This window comes from Eurytemora carolleeae, unplaced genomic scaffold (genome assembly GCF_000591075.1).
Source record: "Eurytemora carolleeae unplaced genomic scaffold, Eaff_2.0 scaffold210, whole genome shotgun sequence".
In the NCBI taxonomy this organism is placed as follows: Eukaryota; Metazoa; Arthropoda; class Copepoda; order Calanoida; family Temoridae; genus Eurytemora; species Eurytemora carolleeae.
Window position 1 is genome coordinate 113,316 of NW_019396102.1, and position 19,986 is coordinate 133,301.

Below are 19,986 nucleotides of genomic sequence, written 5' to 3' on the forward strand. Positions count from 1 at the left end.
AGTTCTATTAATTCCTTTATCATATATTCATCTAGTTCTATTCATTCCTTTATCATATATTCATCTAGTTCTATTCATTATTCCTTCGTTATATATTCATCTCAACGTTTGTACGTGGGTAACCCTATATATAAGAAATATCAAATCGTGTTACGATCTGTAATTAACTATTTATAAATCTTATAATGAATAATACAGGGGAAAAAAGAAGGTCTACAACTGCACATTAAACAGAGAAACAAGAGATGAATATTTATAATAAATAATTGATGAAGAAACAGATATTACAACTCTAAGTTAGGATTATAACCCACAACGTATGAGAAGTTAATGATAAACCAAGAATGAAGAAAAAAGACAATTATGTAAATTCGTCTCTATAGTGTCAACCTGTGTAGGCAATCCCGTATATATGTAAATAAATATGAAATCGTGTTACAATCTTAAATTAACTTTTTCAACAAGAATAATAAATTTAGATGAATAATATATGTTTATTACAGCGAAAACAAGAAGGTTTAATTCTGCACACTATTAAGCTCTTTTTTACCAGAAACAATTGAGATTAAAATTTATGATTAAAAATTTATGAACAATCGTTTACAAATAAACAAAGCAATGCTCTTTTAAAAGGAACAAACGTTCAATAAACGACCCAGCTCAATACACTTGTTGAACAACGTCCAATAAGTCAGGAAATTACTGACGAAACATGTAGTTGAACCAGGCGGAAATAGTTGAACCTCGTCTCTTTCATTTGAAAAATCTTTGTATATTTGTTAAGCCTGGAAGAATATCCTGGCTGAGGATAAATTGAAATGAAGTATTTGGAACTCCTTGAGAGTATTCTCCAACCTTCTCAGGGTTAGAGCAAGAGTATCCTGCAGATTATCTTCTCTATGATCCTTCTGCTTCTTCTCAACTTTATCTTTCTCTGAACCTTGAAACAACGGAACTGATTACTCTAATCCCTATAATCATTGTAAACTGACGGCTTAGAACTTTGAAGTTTTAAACCGCCAGGTTGCAAAGATATAGGGATAAAAAAATTAAAGCTTAAGAAGATGAACGATTTCTTCAAATATAAATTCAACAATATTTAAAGTTCAAATTATGGAACCATCCTTATAGAATATTGATGCACAAACACTTTTTAGTTTTCTGACAGTTTTAAATATAAAATCTTAGTTTATAAAATTAGTTGAAAAGGTTCGGCAACAAAAAATATGTTTAACGAATACGACTATACAACTGCTGAAAACCATACAAATGTATACAAATGCTGATTCATTCAGAAAATACAAGGAAATGTCATTAAAATTTGTATAAACCCATTGTAACATATTTGTATGCTTACTGATGAATGCTAAAACAGAATCCATCCAATGAAGTGAATCAGCCTCCTCCCATTGTCCTAGAACTTCTAGACTAAAAGCTATTCCTGCAATCATAAATCTAACTTAAATCACAAAGGGACTGTAAGTGTAATATTAAGTGACCCTCCATGCTAAGAGACAAATTCTCGATTCACAAAGGTACAGATCTTAAAACCTTTAACAATTCATCGAGTAGAGAAACCTTTCTGTTTAAACATATCGAAACTTGTTTGAATTCTTGTAAAACGCAACTGTACGCTATGTACAGTCTGAACTCAAACAACTGATCTTTAACTCAAAAATAAAAAGTAAATATTTATATTCTGCCACTTAACATATAACAGCTTGCAAACAAAGTGATTTGCAATATAAGTGTTTCAGTAGATTAAAAGGGATATGTCCGACATCCTTCAACAGACAAAAGTTTAAAGGGTACCGTTGTGAATCCTTCATTAGTCAAAGGTTTAAAGGGTACCGTTGTGAATCCTTCATTAGTCAAAGGTTTAAAGGGTACCGTTGTGAATCCTTCATCAGTCAAAGGTTTAAAGGGTACCGTTGTGAATCCTTCATCAGTTAATGGTTTAAAGGGTACCGTTGTGAATCCTTCATCAGTCAAAGGTTTAAAGGGTACCGTTGTGAATCCTTCATCAGTAAAAGGTTTAAAGGGTATCGTTGTGAATCCTTGATCAGTCAAAGGTTTAAAGGGTATCGTTGTGAATCCTTCATCAGTTAAAGGTTTAAAGGGTACCATTGTGAATCCTTCATTAATCAAAGGTTTAAAGGGTACCGAAGTGAATCATTCATCAGTCAAAGGTTTAAAGGGCATCGATGGGAATCCTTCTTCAGTCAAAGGTTTAAAGGGTACCGTTGTGAATCCTTCATCAGTTAAAGGTTTAAAGGGTATCGTTGTGAATCCTTCATCAGTTAAAGGTTTAAAGGGTATCGTTGTGGACCCTTCATCAGTCAAAAGTTTAAAGGGTACCGTTGTAAATCTTTGATCAGTCAAAGGTTTAAAGGATATAGTTGTGAATCAAGGAGGCTCTTCTTTAAATGGAAGGTCACTTGAAATTGTCCTTACAGTCCCTTTAACAAGAACAGGTAAAATTTCAGAAACGCCGATAATACTTTAGAATTTAAAATCAAAAAAAGGATATAACCCAGAATAAGAATCATTTTTTAACACAACGTTTCCATCCATAATTTTGATAAAGAAATTGATTACTGTTCTCCAAACTCTAATGTTAAAAACTAATGTTTATTTTTTCATTTATTTCAAGAAAATTGCTGGGGGTAGTCTGGTACCCAGACAATTCACACTAGGGTTTCCAGCCAACCAAAACGTTCGCGAAAAAATGCGAAAATTTTCGTTCGTATTTCGTAAACTTTTTTATGAAACGAAATTTCGCATTTTTCGGGAAAATACATTAAGGAAAAAAGTGCGAAAAAAAGCAACCCAATTGTAGATAGGAGACCTTTGTTACTATGAATTATGATAGATCAAATAGTCCAAGGTAGCATCCATTAGCTTGGAAAAATATAACAATTCTTTATCAAATAAAAAATGTAAGAAAGATTCATTGTTTATTTTTTCGTAATATTTATAATTTTAAATTGAATATAAAAAATCAGGAAAGAGAAGAGAGTTAAAATAGTTGTTAAAAACTTTACAAAACCTGGAACTTTTTTGTGAAAGTTAGTTTGCAATTGAAAACCATTGTTATGGAAATATACCTTGGGCAAAAATAAATATTTATCTTAAAACAGCGAAGAGAAAACTGTGTATCCTGTATCCTGTATCCTTTTCCTTTGTCTTCTATCCTTTATCCTTTATCCTTAATCACATTTTTCTGTATTATGTCTTTTATCTTATGTAACCTGTGCCCTACCCTGTGTATCCTTTAAACTGTATTCTGTGCCCTGTATCCTGTATCTTGTTTATCCTGTGTATCCTGTGTATCCTGTGTATCCTGTGTATCTTGTGTATCTTGTGTATCCTGTGTATCCTGTATATCCTGTGTATCCCTTGTATTTTGATTATCCTGTGTATCCTGTGAATCCTGTGTATCCTGTGTATCCTGTGTATCCTGTGTATCCTGTGTATCCTGTGTATCCTGTGTATCCTGTGTATCCTGTGTATCCTTGTATCCTGTATATCCTGTGTATCCTGTGTATCCTGTGTATTGATTATCCTGTGTATCCTGTGTATCCTGTGTATCCTGTGTATCCTGTATATCCTGTGTATACTGTGTATCCTGTGTATCCTGTGTATCCTGTATATCCTGTGTATCCTGTATCTTGTTCATCCTGTGTATCCTGTGTATCCTATGTATCCTGTGTATCCTGTGTATCCTGTGTATCCTGTGTATCCTGTGTACCCTGTATATCCTGTGTATCCTGTATATCCTGTGTATCCTGTGTATCCTGTGTATCAAGTATATCCTGTGTATCCCTTGTATCCTGTGTATCCTGTGTATCCTTTGTATCCTGTGTATCCTGTGTATCCTGTGTATCCTGTATATCTTGTGTATCCTGTATATCCTGTGTATCCTGTGTATCCTGTATATCCCTTGTATCCTGTATATCCTGTGTATCCTTTGTATCCTGTGTATCCTGTGTATCCTGTGTATCCTGTGTATCCTGTGTATCCTGTATATCCTGTGTATCCTGTGTATCCTGTGTATCCTGTGTATCCAGTGTATTCTGTATATCCTGTGTATCCTTTGTATCCTGTGTATCCAGTGTATCCTGTATATCCTGTGTATCCTTTGTATCCTGTGTATCCTGTATATCCTGTGTATCCTATGTATCCTGTGTATCCTGTGTATCCTGTGTATCCTGTGTATCCTGTGTATTTTGATTATCCTGTGTATCCTGTGTATCCTGTGTATCAAGTATATCCTGTGTATCCCTTGTATCCTGTGTATCCTGTGTATCCTGTGTATCCTGTGTATCCTGTGTATCCTGTGTATCCTGTGTATCCTGTGTATCCTGTGTATCCTGTGTATCCTGTGTACTCTAGAACCCTGAAATATCTGTAAAATATTACCTATTGAGAATCCATCATCCGATATCCGAGCTCCGTCCACATTATTCTTACTCAGGTTTTCCTTGCAAATCATGAGGTACTCCACGAAGTTGATGAAGAGAGAGGGAAGGATAACCCAGAAGTTGGCTAGGTGAAGGTGGGACCCAGAGCTCAACTGTTTAGAGAAAACTCCAACCAAAAGACGAAAGAAAGAGTTTTGGTTTTTGAAAGATCTAGCAACATGTTCCAGGTTCTGATCCAAAAGGTTTGCTGAGACCCTGAGCTCTTGGTCTTCTAATCCTGCAGATTCTACCAAGGATTCAAACCCAGGTAGAATATTGATATCCGGAATATATTTTATTATATCCGCTGAGTGAAGGATTCCACCACAGTTTAGCATCCGAACAAATCCTAGTGCGTTTCCTATATGTGTGATAAGAAACCTAAACCTATCCAGGTAGGTAGATACTCCGTCCGGCATCAATCCTAGCTTTCTCATACCACGGTTAAACTTAACGGCCCTGTAAAAATAAAATGCAAAGAAAAGAAATTGGACTAAAAAAAATTTAACCAAATTAGGCATTTAGCGCTGCGCTGGAAATTCAGGATTAATGAAAAATAAGTCAAGAGTTCCTTTCAGGTTTGGATACTGATCTTTACATATTTTTGCTTAATTACCTTTCAAACGGATATTTTTGATCCAATTTATTTTTGTTTTCGTTAAAAAATAGTTGATCCTTGATGAGTCTGGACTTAATAAACTCGTCGAAAAGGAATTCAGATAACACAGCAAACTTGGCCTATAGTGTCAGGAAACTTTTTTAATACGAAAGAAAATATGTTATTTATCTATTGTTGGTTAAAAAAGAGAAATAAACTTTGATGACTAAGCATTGAAGAAGTTTAGAAAACCTTCATTCCGGACTTATCCTTCTCCCTCCTCCCCTCCTCAGGGTGCCCCCCCACCCCACTCTTCCTTCATCGAAACTTTCCCTTTCTTTCCTTTCCCTCCTCTCCTTCTTGTATACCCCTTCCTCTTCCTCCTTCTAGACTACCTTTTCCCTCCATCTTCTTCTAGACTAATCCTTCCTCCCTCTCCTTCTAGACAACCCCTTCCTCCCCCTCCTCCTTCTAGGCTACCTATTTCTCCCCCCCTCCCGCCCCTCCTTTTAGACAGCCATTCCTTCTGGACAACCCTTCCTCCCTCCCCCTTATTCTAAACTAACCCTTCCTCCCTCCCCCTCATTCTAAACTAACCCTTCCTCCCTCTCCCTCATTCTAAACTAACCCTTCCTTCCTCCCCCTCCTTCTAGATAACCCTTCCCTCTCTCCCCTTCATTCTAGACTAACCCTTCTTCCTTCCCCCTCAATCTAGACTATCCCTTCCTTCCTCCCCCTCAATCTACTTCCTAGAGAAATTCCCATTCTTGCTACTTCCCTTCTCTCTAATAACCCTTCCCCAATCCAAACCCTCCGAATACCTTCCACTCCCGTTAAGTTTACTTCAATATATCTGCCCTTTCTATTCCCTTCAAGGTGATTTATTTTAACCAACCCCTTATTTCAGAACATTCCTTCACGTCAGCAACCTCCTTAAAAATCTTTCTTGTCCTATTATAAACCTATTTCTCCAATTTTCTTCCAATCATCCCCTTCCATCCCTATGTATATATTTAAATCTTTAAATCTTTGTTGTTTAAGTTTCCTTCCTTTATAAACTGGTATGTGTAGTTGACTGTTGTATTGACAACTCCTAAACCATGAGTTCGGATTGAGTTCACTATATGTCTGAAATACAATGTTATAAACTTTATACTAGGAATGAAAAGATAGAGTTACCTAAGATGAATTGTGTTCAGATGTTTACTACTACTCTTGTTCTCAATGAAAATTTGAGCGTTCATGTTGTAACTGTAATCAACAGTGAAGGCTCCAATGTTTCTCATAACCTGGAGAACATCCAAACCCTGCTCTAAGGTTTGAGAAGGAAGATGATCTTGAACCGTTTTCAGCTTCATCCTTGTCCCTGCCAAGTGTCTCATTTCCCCGTAGGTTTTCCAGTTGTACAAGGATACCGTGGTGAGATTGTAGAAGACCCTGGAAAGATAATCCTCTACTCTGCTTCGGATACAAAGCTCTGTATCCAGAACTGGTACGGGAACTAGGTTCAGAAAACAAAGTACACTGCTTGGTAAGGTTTTGAACGGATTTCTCTGGTCTACTTGAACCCCAGCTCTGTCATGAACGATAAGTCTTAGCTGGGTTTCTACCTCACTACAAACCTTCCCTATTATTCTCTCCTCTAGGATATCTTCAATCTTGATCTTAAACTTGCTAATCCAGTCCTTGGTTTCTACAAACCCGCTCCGCCTCCAAACTCCGGCAGATAGATTCCACATATGACACAAGAGTTTAATCTTCTCTGGAGCTCTGGAAGTATAAACTTCCTCCAACATTACTCCGAGTAACTCTGTTTGACAAGAAAGGTAAGGTATAAAACTTATGGTTTCCAATGAATCCCAGAACCAGGTGAGTCTCATCAACTTTTCAACCATGGTAGTGTAGGATTTCCACTCAGAATCCTTAAACACTTTCCGTCCTGACGCAGATAGTTCCATAGATAGCCGGGCAAGGTTCAATCGTTGCTGGTTACTCGGCCCGGAGAAACTTTTTTCCGCAAGGATCAGAAAACATAAAATATCAAACTTAGTTTCTAAATACTTTTTATCCGAAAGGATTCCCTTCTTGATTCCTTGGATCAGGTTTAGGATGAGAAACTGTGAATGTTGGATACCTCTCTCCAGACAGTAGTTGATACTTATCATCCTTGAACTCATAAACTCCAGTACTCGACTTATCTCACACAAACCTTCACCAATTGCAATTATAGAGCTGGCAGTCATAGGTTTATCATACTCGGAGAATGATGAGAGTATAAGCTTGATCTCTGAAGATATAATCTGGATAAGATCCAGAATGGAGAGAAGCATATCAATCCTTTCTCCCAGCTCAGGTAAAGTTAAACTTATATTTGGTTTGGAGAGCTTAGAATCCAATGTTAGGTTAAGAGTTTCAAGCTGAACCTTGGAGGATTTGGCTAGGTTGGTAATTCTTATCAGTCTTGAGCTGAACCAGGTTGTTTGTTGAGACTCCAAGGTCCCAGAGAGCTTTAAAAACTGAGAATTCAACCCATCTCCGAATATCCCAGTCAATCCTTCCCAGAATTTAGAAATATCCCAAACTGTACCTGGATCCTCCGCTATGAGGGTACCCCCTAGTTTCCTGTATGCATCAAGGAACCTGGAGACTAATCTTCGATCCTCCTGTTTACTGGTTCTGCAGAGTAGAATGATTAATACGATAGATCGGAGAAGAAGATCCTTTCTCTCCGTATTCTCTGCTTCAATAATAATAGTTCGGATATATGAAGACAATTCGTCTCGGGAGCTCTTCGTGTTCAGACAACTATAGGGAGGAAGACACAAAAAATTTAAATTCGATTTAAAAAATTGAATAAAAATATTTTAAAAAATAAAAGGAGCTGAGTTTGAAAACTGATGATATAAACCTTTGATACTTGATCTAACAGAATTCATAGTTTGAAATATCAAAGGTCTACGACATCGGGTTACAAAGATAAAAGGATTAGAAAATCAAAGTTTGTGGAAAAAACTCCGTTTCTTTGGTTTATTTACTAAAGTGTGACTTTCCTAAGTGACGTCACATAATCAAGCATTTTTCCATTTATAACAACCTTCTCAATCTTGAGAAGGAATTCCTCCAGATTCCGTTCTTGCTGGAACTCTTCGGTCGTCTTCTCTGGGTCATTTCTATTCTTCTTGATGAGGTTCTTATGAAACCCCCAATCCTGCTGCAGGTTCAGGTTCTTTACAACTTGATCCAGACGGGATACAAGGCTAAGCAGCTCACTTTTTAAATATATGTAAAGAGGTAATAAATATTTGTAAATGCCCCTTTTTAAACAGACCCCCCCCCCTCTCCAATTTCCGTAAAAGTTCGTTAATTAGATTGACCACAACCCCACCTTACACTCATACGTAAATTTAAGCAGTTTGTTTTGAATGTTCATGACAGAAGCAAATCTCAATGAATATAATAATTGTCTTTAAACATGAATATTTACAAATAATCATTTTTATATCATAATCTGAGTTTGTTTCCCTTTTTTCAGTTGACAACCAATAGAAAATTTGGGATTTTCTTGTGAACATATTTCATATTTCTTTCAAAACCCGTATTCAAGAAAAATAATTGTGCTTTTAACTTTTGGCCAGTTGTTTTTGGAACAGGGAAATCTTACGTAAAAACATTACGAGAAACATTCAGATAACATAATTTTACAGAAAGAAATTGAGTCTTTGCCAAAAATTCAGATTTTCTAATCCCTATATCTTTAAGACCCAATGTCATAAACCTTAGATATTTCAAACTATGAACTTTGTTGGATCAAATAATATAATTTGAAATATCAAAGGTTTACACCATCAGGTTACACAGATATAGGGATTAGAAAATTTGAGCTTGTAGGAAAGACTTGCAATTCCTTTTATTTGAATCATCCAAAGTAAACGGTTATATATCTCGAAGCTAATTTAGGCCCCTTTAAAAGAGTTTTTGTCGAAAACTCTGATTTTTTAATCCCTATATCCTTGAAATCCAATGTCGTAGACCTGAGATATGAATTCTGTTAGATCAAATGATTTAAGCTTGAAATATCAAGGGTTTACGCCATTAGGTTCCAAAAATATAGGGATCAGAAAATCTTAGTTTGTGGCAAAGACTCAAATTTCTTTTATATTTGATGTTTACCTGACTTCTACCCAGAGTAAACTAAACCTAGTGGTTCCAACCTTGAGAGGAGGAGTAGAGGAGTTCAACCCCTAGACAAAACAAATAGTTCAATTATCTTAAATCCATGTAAATTATTCTAGAAAATAACAAATTCAAAACGATTAGTTTTGTGTGTCTTGCACTTTTATAAGCCCAGGGATTTAAAATAACAATTTATTTTCTTAACTCAGACATGAACTGAAGATTATAATTTACCTCTATTTGAAGTAAAACATTCTCAACCAGGTCTTTACAGCGCTCTATATAGCAGTATAGATCATCCAGCTCATCCAAGTACCTTGAATACATCCTATTCATAGCAGATACCTTGAATACATCCTAGTCATAGCAGATACCTTGAATACATCCTAGTCATTGCAGATACCTTGAATACATCCTAGTCATAGCAGATACCTTGAATACATCCTAGTCATAGCAGATACCTTGAATACATCCTAGTCATAGCTGATTCCTTGAATACTCTAGTCATAGCAGATACCTTGAATACATCCTAGTCATAGCAGATACCTTGAATACACCCTAGTCATAGCAGATACCTTGAATACCCTAGTCATAGCAGATACCTTGAATATACCCTAGTCATAGCAAATACCTTGAATACCCTAGTCATAGCAGATACCTTGAATATACCCAAGTCATAGCAGATACCTTTAATACCCTAGTCATAGCAGATACCTTGAATACCCTAGTCATAGCAGATACCTTGAATACCCTAGTCATAGCAGATACCTTGAATACACCCTAGTCATAGCAGATGCCTTAAATATCCTAGTCATAGCAGATACCTTGAATATACCCTAGTCATAGCAGATACCTTGAATACCCTAGTCATAGCAGATACCTTGAATATCCTAGTCATAGCAGATACCTTGAATACCCTAGTCATAGCATATACCTTGAATACAAGTTTTGTAGTATCAATTTAGAATGTAGGTATCCAGCTACAACATATCCAGGTTTAGTACGTATTTAACTAAAATATCTCCAGGTTTAGTAGGTATCTACTATCTAGTAACAATATCTCCAGGTTTATTAGGTATCTAGCTACAATGTCTCCAGGTTTAGTAGGTATCTAGCTGTAATATCTCCCGGTTTAGTACGTTTCTAGCTACAATATCTCCAGGCTTAGTACGTATCTAGCTACAATATCTCCCTGTTTATTAGGTATGTAGCTACAATATCTACAGGTTTAGTAGGTATCTAGCAACAGTATCTCCAGGTTTAGTAGGTATCTAGCTATAGTATCTCCTGGTTAAGTAGGTATCTAGCCACAGTCCACAAGGTCTACTGGAAAATATAATTTAATAGAAATGTTTGAATTACCTTGCCAGTCGAAGAGATCCTTCTATTTCACTGCATTTGTTCGCCTGGTTGGATATTAATAGTGAAATGTTAACAGAAATAAAATTTAAAAGCTTTTTTTCAGTAACCAGAGGTAATTTTTCATTTTCAAAAGTTTGAAGTTTGAACTCAATACAATTGTCTTATAGGAGTAAGTAATTTTATTTGTTAGATTAAATACATATGAATTGTAAGCGCTGTAATTAGTGGCGAAATATTAAAGTAAAATAACTCTTTTGTTCCAACTTGCGAAAAGTCGCTTTGAACATTTTTACTTAAAAGCAAATAAATTATTCAGTTTGAAGAGGAGTAACTTTCAAAACAATCTTGGTTTAGTTTTTACACTTTATACATCTCACTCTCCTTGGAGTAAAGAAGAAGGGAGAGAAGGAAGGATGAGTTTCCTTCCTGAGTATGGTTCTGTATCTCCAGGACTATGCTGAGTAAGGAGAAGGAAACCTTGTTGACCAGCTTGTTCTCAGATTGAGTGAGAAGGTCTAGCTCACAGTTCTCACTGTAAGAAAACAATATTTAAAAAGTTGTGATGTCATTTGACCAAAAAGTGTCCTCGTTTATTTTAAAGGGGCTGTAGAAGTGATTTCAAGTTTACCATTTTTCTATTATGACAATGTCCTTAATTGTATCTGTTGCATAAATCGGACAAGTCACTTTGAAAAAGAAACCTCCTTTGAAAATAATCAATTTTGAGCTGGAAAACCTGAGATATCTCATTCATCGATGATCACTGATCAGACAAAGGTTGAAAAGGTAACGTTGTGAATCAGACATAACAGTCAATACAAGGAGGTTAAAGGGTTTCTGAATTATAATTTTATTTCTTTAGAATTATATTGTATCGCAAATAAACTATATTAAAATGTTTAGAATACTCTAGAAGCAATAAAAATAGTTTAGCATGAAAAATACAAATATTTTTATTAGCATTTTTTAAAGTTGGATTTAATATAGCTCAAGTTTTAAAAACTAGATTTTTAACTGTTGCTTTTCAAGTCGCTATTTTTTATGTACCTCAAGAATTAAATAATTTTGCGGATTTTTCTGTACAAATTAATGGATTTTTAAAAACTGTAAAAATCGACATTTTTTAAGGCAAACTTTTTCCATTCCGACTAGCCTTAAACCTTTCCTGGGGTCATGTGATTGATCACAAAAAATTCAATTCAGGCATTTTGGCGTTTATTTCACACAAACAAACAGACAAGTGAAATTTATTTATTGATAAAAAGGAGTGGAAGAGCTTTCTTGTTTTAAACATTATTATTTGATATATCTTCACTGTAAAATTTTGCATTGTGATAAACTAAATACAAAATTCCTATTTGAATAAATATTCTCATTTTAGATTTGCTAGTTTGCTTTCCTAGTTTTGATGAATAAATAAGAGTAAAGTTGTATTGTTTATAATCTGGAGGATAGGAGATTAGGACCAAAGTGTAAACATTTAGAGCTTTAAACCTGCAATATGAGCTTCAAAGATGCAAACCATTGAGAAACTCTAAATGTGACGAGGTACTAATTAGAAGGATTTTACATATGCCTATTAAAGGACTGTAAACCTCCTTATGTCATGAGACACCTCAGAGAGTTGCCAGGGAACCATTTAAACATTTTATTCAGCAAAAATGCGAAAGATAACGGAGTTTTTATCTTATTTTTATTTACGTATAGTTTTACAAGATAACAGTTTTTTTACGAAATATATATTGTATATATCACATTAGATTGTAACGGAATCATGTTTATGGATTTAGTATGGTGTACTAATTTGTACCTTGTTACATTTTTTTAATATTATTTTTAAAATTAAAATTTCAAAATTGTCGACTATGAGATCCATTGTTGATCTTTGTCATGGACGTTTTATTTTGGTCTAACTGAAAGTTAGATTTGGTGTTTGTTTGTCAACCCTAAATGTGGAAAACAATCCCTTTTAAATGAAGGAATCGACTGGAGACACTGACCCTGCTATCAAACCAAAATAATGTCGTTACAAGATATACTCAATTTGCCTTTTGTAAAAATACATTTTTACATTTTAAAAGTAGTTTCCAGAAAACCTTGACAGAAATGTGTTCATAAAAAATTTCAAATAAATGTTCATTTAAAAATAGAAAGATTACCTTGTGTTTGCAGTGATGAAAAAGAAGGGGGAACTTCCTTTTTCTTTGATTTTCAGGTTGTTTGTGGTCTCCGGGTTCTCCAGGGTCTCCAGGTCTGTTTTGTAGTCTTGCAAAAAATCTCCATAACTGGAAATGATATAAACCTTGGCTAATCTGAAGAATTGTTGAGAGTAAAATTGAACAAATTGTGCGATATTAATTAAATATATACACTTGACAATAGTTGCCAAGGATATCATTTCCTGTTTATAAGTTGCTCAGTTTGTCCTTTGCTTCGAGCCTAGAAATCATAGATATATATATATATATATAAGTATAATTATGTTCGTTTTGTATAGTTATATATATATATAAATAAGTATAATTATGTTCGGTTTGTTCTGCAGGGAGTGTGGTTTTAAAGCACAGATATATGATATATCTAGGACTAACAAGGGCAAGATGCAAGATATATGATATATCTAGGACTAACTAGGGCAAGATGCAAGATATATACACTTACGAAGTTGTCTACTTATACTTTTCATTTATAACGCGTATGTAAACAAAATAGTAGAAAGGAATAAAGACGAAAAACATATGATTAATTGGTCAAATTGTGATCGAAAGTAACAGTTTGCTAGGATAAGAACAAAACTGTTAATGATAATATAATATCAATGAAAATACTCTCAATGATTTTTTCCGGCGCCGGGGTACTTTAAACTCCACCAATGCAGACTTCTGGACAGCACACTTTTACAAAGTACATAAAGAATATACAGGGTGTCCCAAAAAACATGGGAATTCAGTGACGAATTCGATATCGTCTTTATGAATTATTCTTTGATTTAGTATAGTGATACCTACTGAGAAAGCTGTAATCTGTAAGAGTTTTGTCTGCTATGTTTACATTTTGTTTGTTTATGTTTTGACTGCAACCGGTTGTACTTAGTAAAACAAGAAAATTACAGTATACAAACAGAGTAAACTTGTCCGTCTTCACTGTTCATCTTGCGGAGACATTATAGACACATCTTTTCAGTCTTTTACCCTTTTCATTAAATAAACTCTAGCAGACATAATAATATTATGGCTTTTGAAATTAGGTATTACAATGTTAATTTATAACAAAGACGATATCGAATTCGTCACTGAATTCCCATGTTTTTTGGGACACCCTGTAGAAGAATAAAACGGTACATTACAACGGATGAATCACCACCTGGGGGAGGGGCTGAGATCATAGACACATGATTGATTTACAAATTAAGCATATATCTATACTCTTAGATGTATTGATATATTATATAGTGTGTACCATGTATTCACTCTAATCCGGATATAAGGGAAAGATCAATCGAATGAGAAATTACTGGATAGACTTTGTGACCTCGTGGCTTCTTTATTTTTGATTTTACCCTCAAATACAAGAAAAACTTTCTTATTTGGTTTCAGCTTATAAATAAAAAACTGTTTTATTCTTCTCAATAGCACTTTAAAAAGAGGAGTTATTATTGAAAACATATAAGATTTAAAACTCACATATCTTGCACCCAATATCTTATGCCTTAGATATTTCAAACATGACTTCTGTTGGATTAAATAGTTATCAAAGGATTACACCATCAGGTTACAAAGATTTAGGGATATAAGGAAATACTTAAATTTGACGTGTATCGTATATTTACGGAATACAGTTTTATATAAATATTACATAAATCAGTAATAATATGTACATTGTACACTAAGTGACCGCTACGACTCTTTTTATATAAATAGTTTAAGAAGAAATACTTGACATTATGTTCACACCTCCTATGCCAGAAAAAAACAAAACTATACAAAAGGTTACATTCTATATTTTTGTTTGTTTTGTTTAATGTAGCTAAAAAGCAAACAACAACCTGAACCATCGGGCCAATATCAAAGTTAAAGGGACAGACCGGCTATGTAAGGTAATTAAACTATGAATTCAGTGTTGTGGACAAATTTTTTAGGATTCATTTCAGACATACAAACGTTTCCACGATGTATAATTACTGAGTTTGAGTGTATAGTCGACGTAATAATTTAATAAAAAATAATTCTGAAAACGTATCCACCCAAAATACGATTTTGAACGTCGACTTTGAGCTTAAACTCAGGATTTACAGATTTTCAAAAAGTTTAATATGTCTCAAATGAATCCTTGAATTTTTCCACAACACTGCATACTCAGTTCAACCAAATAGGTTGTCAAGTACAATAGATGGCAACAGAAAAATCGACCAACTGCGCATAACGTCATATGTGTCAAATGAAAAAAGAAAGACGACATGTCCCCTAATTAATTGGTATGATTTACAAGATTCGGTGGAGATAAATGTCGTCTTTGTAGGAATACGTAAAAAATATTTACAACTCAAAATTAGATAGAGTATTTTTAATGTCGTTTGGTGGCTTAATTTTTTTCTCTGTATATCTAAGTAAACTAAATAGCATTAAAGTAAATATTTCTAGGGTTATTATAGGTTTACTGTTCAATTTCTAAAGCCAACTAATTTTTTTAAAAACTTAGACTTCTAACTTTTTGAAACACTCATACCTTATTCGAATTTTACAAAAAATCATTTGGATCACCTTGTTTTAAAAGAGACAAAGTTTTGATGGGTTAAACATTGACTGAAGTATACACATTATATCATCACACACAACAACAACAACAAAAAAACAATAATAAAAATACAAAAATAATTTTTAACTATTTATTAAAACATATATTGACCTTTTTGTTTTAAATTTCGTATCGTGTGATGACCTTCTTTGTTTACCAAAACATTTAGATGCTTTATTCTTTGGGAAAAAACGTATTTTTACAAAAAGGTTGATAATGGAGATCTTGGTTCTTTTACAGTTATTGATGGGATTCAGAGGATAAGAGAAATTTCCTTGCAGCGGAGATTTCTGGAAGTTTCGAAAAAGTGCTCAAATTTGGCTTAAAATCAGACTTAGCTAAATGAAGAGCACACACTCTGACATCTCCGATTTCATTAGTGTCGTCAATTTTCAAAGAATTCAGCCACAATTCCTACTTCTTTTTGTTCTTTGGAACTTTAAATCTGGATGTCCCAGGGGGTGGACGGCATCCAGGCACAAAATAAGTTCTTCGCCTGCCCCCTAAATGAACAAATATAATCAATGAAGACCAAAAAATATCATTTAATTCATAATAATGTAATGTTGACTTAGTATATGTTCATAGTATACCTTTAAAGTCCCCCCCCCCCTCCCACCTTGATGGATTTAAAATAAATAATAAAAAATCTGTAGTTTTTTATCAAAACAAATCACACAAACATCCATATTGCGAAAATTGAATACATGTTATACATGTTATCTCACAAAACACTTTGCAGATCCAAAATTTTGGCTGCAACAGATAACTTACATAAAATTTACAAAAATTTGTGAAGTTTTTGGTTATTTATGAACAAATGAATGTATGTAAAAAATCAAAATTTGAAAAATCTGGGAAATCGATTTTTCGGCTCATGCGCCATAATTAAAGAAGTAATTGTAATATAAAAAGAATGCCTGGAAATAACTGTTTGGGACACCCTGTTTATAATATATATCTGCATAGAATTTCCAATAATTTCCTAATTAAAGCACTTTTGAAAATTTTTATATATTTCTTACGTGTTCCCAAAAATAGTAAAATACGACATTTGAGAAAAAAATTAAATATCCTTAGAAGACGACATTTCATTAGAAAATTACCGTTTCTTGTTGCCCGTATTTCCCCGGATCTGGGGGTTTGTCCACGATTAGATCGTTTCAGAGCACTTCTCCAAAGATATCATTAAACTTTCTGAAATATGTTTTAACCTTATAATTTCGAATTACAATGTTAAAGGGTTATGTACAATATCAGTTTCAACCCTGTCATTTAGTCAATAGAACGTTAAATGAAAAAGTGTAAAAACAGAATAAAAGAACACATAAAATTTCACACTAATTTCACTAAAAGATAAGCACTTTAGTCTAAAAATATCACTTTTATTTATAGTTTTGTCAGATAGAAAATTTGAGTTGACACTTATGACGTTTAAACAGCTGTACTGAAAGTGTACATTCTGTGTTGCCGTCTACTGTACTTGACAACCTATTTGAGTTCAACTACCTTACATAGCCGGTCTGTCCCTTTAAAATCAAATTTGGAAGGAAATAACACAATAAATATGGGATATCTATTTTATACTGGAATTCACTGTACAATCCCTTTAAGCTGAATTGAAAAGAAAAAAACGTTTCTGTTTTGTCAGATATTTGCAAGTTTCAGGATAAAATTTGGAAAAAAAACTTTCAACTTTGAAACAAACAAATTAAATTAAATCTCAGTTTTGCGTCATTCTATCTGTATCCCCCCTGCCCCAGCCCGCCCCCTTTACTATTTAATAAAGAAATATTAAACAGTAAATTAGAAGAACAAAATATCTTCCTCATTGTTCCTCAGGACAAATAGAAGTTTAAAAGAATCTTCCTCATTGTTCCTCAGGACAGATAGAAGTTTAAAGGGTATCTTCCTCATTGTTCCTCAGGACAGATAGAAGTTTATAGGGTATCTTCCTCATTGTTCCTCAGGACAGATAGAAGTTTAAAGGGTATCTTCCTCATTGTTCCTCAGGACAGATAGAAGTTTAAAGGGTTTCTTCCTCATTGTTCCTCAGGACAGATAGAAGTTTAAAGGGTATCTTCCTCATTGTTCCTCAGGACAGATAGAAGTTTAAATGGAATCGTTTTAAATCGGAAATCAACAACATGGATCTATATGATAATTTGGAATTCCGTCTACAGTCCCTGCAAAGCCTTTAACAGCTAGCTAGTCATTAAAAACAGACATTTATCGCAGGATTTGTTCTGCTGTAAATTGTTATAGAATAAACTAGATATTGTTGATTTTTCCTTGCAAAAAATGATAAATAAATATGTATAAATTTATTCTGTACCTCAGTATAATCCATGCCTGCTGTATTTACACTAGAATATAAACTCCTCATACATCTTATCAAGAGTATGTGTACTGTCTATTAGACAAACCACAATATACATATACAATACATAGATACATTATATACAGATATTATGCATTATCAACGTTTATTTTCATACAATAATGGTAGAATATTTTGAAGAAAAAATAACAACATGTAAAGTAGCTTCAAATATGTAGTAGTTTTTCACGTTGCAACCAACCAAATAGAGACTTAGATCCAAAATGTACTATGCTCGATGTTGCCTTTACCCGAATATTACAGCTGCAGCGCTCGGCAATGAACGTGTCTGAACCTATTCTACATCCCATAATAACAGAATAAAAATGTTCAATCTTACATCATAAAATGACTTATGGGAATAAGATTTTTGGAAACTTGACGTTTGAGAAAATATTCACTTTTGAGACTTGGGAATTGGAGGGTAGGAGAAGTTGAGGAGAAGGGGATACAGGAAAGGAGAAGAGGAGGAAGGGGGGAAGTTGAGGAGAAGGGGATACAGGAAAGGAGAAGAGGAGGAAGAGGAGGAAGGGGTGGAAGATCAGGAGAAGGGTAGACTGGGGAGGAGAGGGGTAGACAGGGGAAGAGAAGGTGGCAGTTGAGGAGAAGGGGAGACAGGGGAGGAGAGGGGTTGACATGGGAAGAGAAGGTGGCAGTTGAGGAGAAGGGGAGACAGGGGAGGAGAGGGGTTGACATGGGAAGAGAAGGTGGCAGTTGAGGAGAAGGGGAGACAGGAGGGAGGAAGGGAGGAAGGGAAGTCAGGAGAACAGAAGGGGAGACAGGGAAGGAGAGAGGGGAGGAGAAACCGGAGAAAGAAATGATTTATTCTAGTGAAACCTAGGTTAAGATAGACAAAGATTAGATAATTAACTACTCCTCTAATGGAGCGGAAACTAACCTAGATATACTCGTCCTTCCTAGTTATTATATTCTTTAATAATAGGTTTATAGAAGAATAAAACTACCTTCTATTATTTATTTATAAGAGGTTGTATTCAATGTGAGCTGTTTGTATGTTTTGTCACAACACTTATAGCACCCTCGACAGATTTCAGGTGTACTGAGAACAAAAAAAATGTTCCAATCTTTGTTTTTTCTTTTACTTAAGATTGCCGCAAATTATTGTGCAATTTCAAGAGATAAATCTCTAGAATATATCTCTAGAAGACCTTGCGGCATTTCTATTTTTTGAAAAAAGTAAAAATTACAATAATTGGGCTTTTTATTCATTATACAGATAAAAATGTAAGCTTTAAAAGCTAGAGTTATAATGCATACATTTTTCTAGAATGTCCCATTTTTTAAGGGTTAAAATGCATTTTTTCTGGAGGATATTTTTTACAGAATTTCAAAAGTGTTGAGTAATTAATTTCTTAGTTTATATAGATGGTTACCGAGCCCCCTGAATATGTATTCATGTTATATTGCATAAGCTCACGTGGACTCATTGAGCTTGATCAGGCAGCGTATCGTTGCAGGATTAACTGAACCCGGAGTATTAAAGTTTGTCCCTCAACCTGACCTTCAAACCTTAAATCTTCTTTACTTCAACTTGAACTCCTTTCCGTTCAATGTTGACTCATTGGATTCCCAACCTGTCCCTCCCTTCAAGACCTTTTCCCTCCCTTTTCCGGCCTCCCTACTCTTCCCTTCCCCTCCCTTCAAAACCCTTTCCCTCCCTTTCCGGCCTCCCTACTCCTCATAATATACTAATAATATACTAATAATATACTAATAAATAGGTACAAAAGTCCTTTGAGGGTAATCCTGTATTATTAATTCCTTAATTCTTTTCATAAAATCGGTATTATTTAAACGTCGAACTGAACCAAATATTGAGATGTTGATATCAGAAAAGGGCACAAATAATATTGTGTACCCAAGATTTCTGTTCTTCTTCCCAAACTAAAGCTTAATATAGTCTGGTTCTCAGGACAAAGCATTGAGATCAAGGATTTGTTTTAAGGATTGAAAACTAGAAGAATAAATTCACGGATAACTCAAAAATAAACGGAACCAATAACTTATGACTGTAAAATAGAAGCGAGAAATGAGCAAGTCACGTTCGCAGAGAAACATTTTAAAGAAAAAAAAAACATGGATATCTTATAGATACTTGATCAGAGAAAGATTTCGATGGTATTAAAATTGTACTGCTTACTCCTCACAAATTCCCTAAAATATGGTATGAATAAAAACGGCACACTTTTCTAAGC

At 34.4% G+C, this 19,986-nt stretch overlaps 1 protein-coding gene across 4 annotated transcripts; it reads right to left on the reverse strand.

The window, feature by feature from the left end:
- Positions 1-480: 480 nt before the first annotated feature.
- LOC111694995 (WASH complex subunit 4) lies at positions 481-19,250 on the reverse strand. 4 transcript variants are annotated; one of them, XM_023464111.1, is made up of 14 exons: positions 19,165-19,250; positions 13,002-13,035; positions 12,756-12,885; positions 10,978-11,128; positions 10,597-10,640; positions 9,469-9,550; positions 9,232-9,302; positions 8,112-8,330; positions 6,241-7,866; positions 6,111-6,189; positions 5,080-5,201; positions 4,423-4,922; positions 1,358-1,441; positions 481-940 (listed from the first exon to the last, which is right to left on the reverse strand). In XM_023464111.1, the coding sequence occupies exons 1-14, from the start codon at positions 19,216-19,218 to the stop codon at positions 780-782; spliced, it is 3,357 nt and encodes a 1,118-aa protein (XP_023319879.1). In that variant the 5' UTR covers positions 19,219-19,250; the 3' UTR covers positions 481-779. The 4 variants fall into 4 exon arrangements, with proteins under 4 accessions (XP_023319879.1, XP_023319880.1, XP_023319882.1 ...); XM_023464112.1 differs by having other exon boundaries at positions 12,756-12,881; positions 12,998-13,035; XM_023464114.1 differs by lacking the exon at positions 19,165-19,250 and adding an exon at positions 17,726-17,750.
- Between the last annotated feature and the right edge of the window lie 736 nt (positions 19,251-19,986).

Bases quoted from the DNA above. Each gene is read 5' to 3' on its own strand.
- LOC111694995 (XM_023464111.1), bottom strand. From the start codon at position 19,218: ATGAGTCCACGTGAGCTTATGCAATATAACATGAATACATATTCAGGG. The intron at 9,303-9,468 runs GTAAATTATAAT...TGTTTTGTCTAG, and splicing joins ATGTTTTACTTCAAATAGAG to GGGTTGAACTCCTCTACTCC. The intron at 941-1,357 runs GTAAGCATACAA...CGTTGTTTCAAG, and splicing joins TTCTGTTTTAGCATTCATCA to GTTCAGAGAAAGATAAAGTT.